The sequence below is a fragment of the Daucus carota genome, chromosome 4, assembly GCF_001625215.2.
Source record: "Daucus carota subsp. sativus chromosome 4, DH1 v3.0, whole genome shotgun sequence".
Classification (NCBI taxonomy): Eukaryota; Viridiplantae; Streptophyta; class Magnoliopsida; order Apiales; family Apiaceae; genus Daucus; species Daucus carota.
The window spans coordinates 13,275,573-13,278,738 of record NC_030384.2 but is presented as its reverse complement, the minus strand read 5'-3'; the positions used below and the strand labels follow the sequence as shown (position 1 = coordinate 13,278,738).

Here is a 3,166-nt window from a genome sequence, read left to right as displayed (position 1 = left end):
GGAACGAGCTGAAGCAGAACCTCGCCTGGATGATGTACATATGGCTACTTTGACCTGGGGATGGCCTATCTATATGTTTTGCTATATGTCACCTAGTAATGACATGTTTTATAGTATGTTTTAAGTATGGTGTGTGTTAAAGAATGGAAGTAAACTTCTTATGTGTGTAATATGGTTTTCTTGGTGTTATAAAAAAATACTAAGACTTATATGATAAATTCGTCAATTCGCGATGTTATTGTAATAAGTTTTCTTTTGTTAAGTGATTTGGGTTGGGGTGTTACAAGTTTGGTATCAGAGCCCAGGTTTAAAGCGGTTCTGTAGACCGGCCATATGTACACATCAAGGAAGGAAATGCTTCACTCGGTAGTAAGTGTTTATATTTATTAGTTATATGTTGGTTCAATTGCATACATGCGCTGATATGCTACTCGGTATAAATAAATAATTAAACTGTATGATTTCTTGAGTAGAAAGAGATGGCTGAAAGGCAAACATCTGAAGCTAGTGATAGTCCCACCCGAGAAAGGCATGTTAGGGAATTAGCTGAATTACAAGAAATTATTCGTAGACAAGGTGAGCAGATAAAGAAGCTAGCTCAAGAGTTGCGACATGGACGTAATGCTGAAGCTGTTCCACCTCCTCCACCACCTCCCCTACATCAGATGGAACCTTTATATGAGAGATTTAGAAAACAACGCCCACCAACTTTTGAGGGTAGCAGTGACCCATTAGAAGCACTAGATTGGAAGAGTTCCCTAGAAGATATCTTTGAGTTTATGCAATTAAATGATAGGGAAAAGGTGTCTTGCACCGTGCATACGTTAAAGAAAGACGCTAAGATTTGGTGGGATGTTGTTAAGCTTACACGTGACGTTAGTCAGATGACTTGGGCTGATTTCGAGACCTTTTTTAACGAAAAGTTCTATAGTGAAGCTATGTTAAGTGCTAAAGTAAACGAGTTTAGTAGATTGTACCAGGGGAGTCTATCGGTTGCTGCGTATGCTCGAAAGTTTGATCGATTAGCTAAGTTTGCACCGGATTTGGTTGTCACTGAGGCTAGTAGGGTGAATCGTTTTCTTGAGGGATTACAACCAGAGTTAGCTAGAGATGTTGACATGGGACGTACTGGGCCTCTCACTTATTCTCAAGCAGTTGAAAAAGCTTTGAGGGCTAAACATAGGGAACAAAAGATAATGAGGGTGAAGGGTTCTACTACAATGCCTAGAAGGGATGTAAAATTTAATAAAGATCAAGATCGATTTTTAAACAAACGAGGTGTTCAAGGATCTCAGACTAGACTTGATCCAAATAAAAGATTTAAAGGTGAACCAAGAAACAACAAGTCGGGGCAACAACCTTGGCCATAATGTCAAAAGTGCGGAAAACGTCATTTCGGGGTATGCAAAGCATCAACAAGGAAGTGTTACAAATGCGGAAAGGAGGATCATCTAATCAAGGATTGTCCAATTTGGCAAAATGAGCAGAAGAAAGAGGAGCCTTCAAAGACTAATGCCAGAATCTTTGCTATCACCCAAGCAGATGCAGATGCTAGCAATACGGTAGTGTCAGGTAACATCACTATCGATGGTATTCCTACTTATGCATTGATAGATTCAGGAGCTACACATTCATTTGCATCTATAAATTATTTGAAAAGACTTAGGAGACCTCTTGAAAAGTTATCAAGTAATTTTAGTGCAATATTACCGTCCGGAGAGATATTACATTATAACCAATGGTTAAGAGCGGTTCCTGTATGTATTGATAACCACGAATTGTATGTTGATTTAGTGGTTTTAGAGATGTATGATTATGAGGTGATACTAGGTATGGATTGGTTATCTAAGTATAATGCTACTATTGATTGTAAAAACAAAAAGGTGATGTTTAAACCTTCTGAGGAGGACCAATTTGAGTTCGTGGCTGATTTCCCCAATAACATGATATCGACCGTCTCAGCTATGCAAGAAAAGACAATGTTACAAGATGGTTGTGTTGGTTATTTTGGAAATGTGTTAGGCACTAATCTTATAATAGGAAATAAGCCCGAGGAGATACCTGTAGTTAAAGAATTTTTAGAAGTTTTTCCATAAGAGTTACCAGGATTACCTCCCGATAGAGAAATACAGTTTGAAATAGATTTAATACCCGGCACGGCTCCAATATCTAAAGCACCTTATAGGATGGCCCCCGCAGAACTAAAAGAGCTAAAAACTCAACCAAACGAACTACTAGATAAGAAATTCGTTAGACCTAGTTTCTCGCCATGGGGAGCCCCAGTGTTGTTCGTGAAGACGAAAGATGGAACTATGAGAATGTGCATCGATTATAGGGAGTTAAATAAGGTTACCATTAAGAATAAATATCCCCTTCCAAGAATCGATGACCTTTTTGACCAATTACAAGGATCTGTGGTATTTTCAAAGATTGATCTGAGGTCTGGGTATCATCAATTAAAGATAAGAGAAGAAGATATACCCAAAACCGCCTTTAGAACGAGGTATGGTCATTATGAGTTTCTAGTGATGGCATTTGGACTAACCAATGCTCCAGCAGCATTTATGGATCTCATGAATAGAGTGTTTAAGGATGATCTTGATAAGTTTGTGATAGTGTTTATAGATGATATTTTCGTATATTCTCGATCTAGAGATGAGCATGAGATTGACCTTACAGAAGTTAAAAGAAGAGAAATTATATGCCGAGTTTAAGAAATGTGAGTTTTGGTTGGAAAAAGTGTCATTTTAGGGCATATAGTAGCAAGAGAGGGTAGTTCAGTAGATCCGGCAAAAGTTGAGTCAGTAAGCAACTGGAGTAGACCAAGGAATGCGTCAGAAGTGAGAAGTTTTCTTGGATTGGCAGGATACTATAGAAGATTCGTTGAGGGCTTTTCTAAGATTGGTACCCCATTGACACAACTAACTAGAAAGAGTCACAAGTTTGAGTGGACGAATGCTTGTGAAAGTAGTTTTCAAGAATTAAAAAAATGTCTAGTGTCTGCTCCAATTCTTACTATTCCATCAGGATCAGGAGGTTTTGTTATCTATAGTGATGCCTCTAAGCAGGGTTTAGGATGTGTGCTGATGCAAAATTGGAAGGTTATCGCATATGCTTCAAGACAACTAAAAGATTATGAAAAGAGATATCCTACACATAACATGGA

General features: G+C 38.3%; 1 protein-coding gene across 1 annotated transcript; it reads left to right on the top strand.

Annotated features, from left to right (window-relative positions):
- Positions 1-479: 479 nt before the first annotated feature.
- Positions 480-2,096, top strand: LOC108203314 (uncharacterized). The gene is made up of 2 exons (XM_017372151.2): positions 480-1,326; positions 1,411-2,096. The coding sequence occupies exons 1-2, from the start codon at positions 480-482 to the stop codon at positions 2,094-2,096; spliced, it is 1,533 nt and encodes a 510-aa protein (XP_017227640.2).
- Positions 2,097-3,166: the final 1,070 nt, after the last annotated feature.

Bases quoted from the DNA above. Each gene is read 5' to 3' on its own strand.
- LOC108203314 (XM_017372151.2), top strand. From the start codon at position 480: ATGGCTGAAAGGCAAACATCTGAAGCTAGTGATAGTCCCACCCGAGAA. The intron at 1,327-1,410 runs GTGAACCAAGAA...GGGTATGCAAAG, and splicing joins TCCAAATAAAAGATTTAAAG to CATCAACAAGGAAGTGTTAC.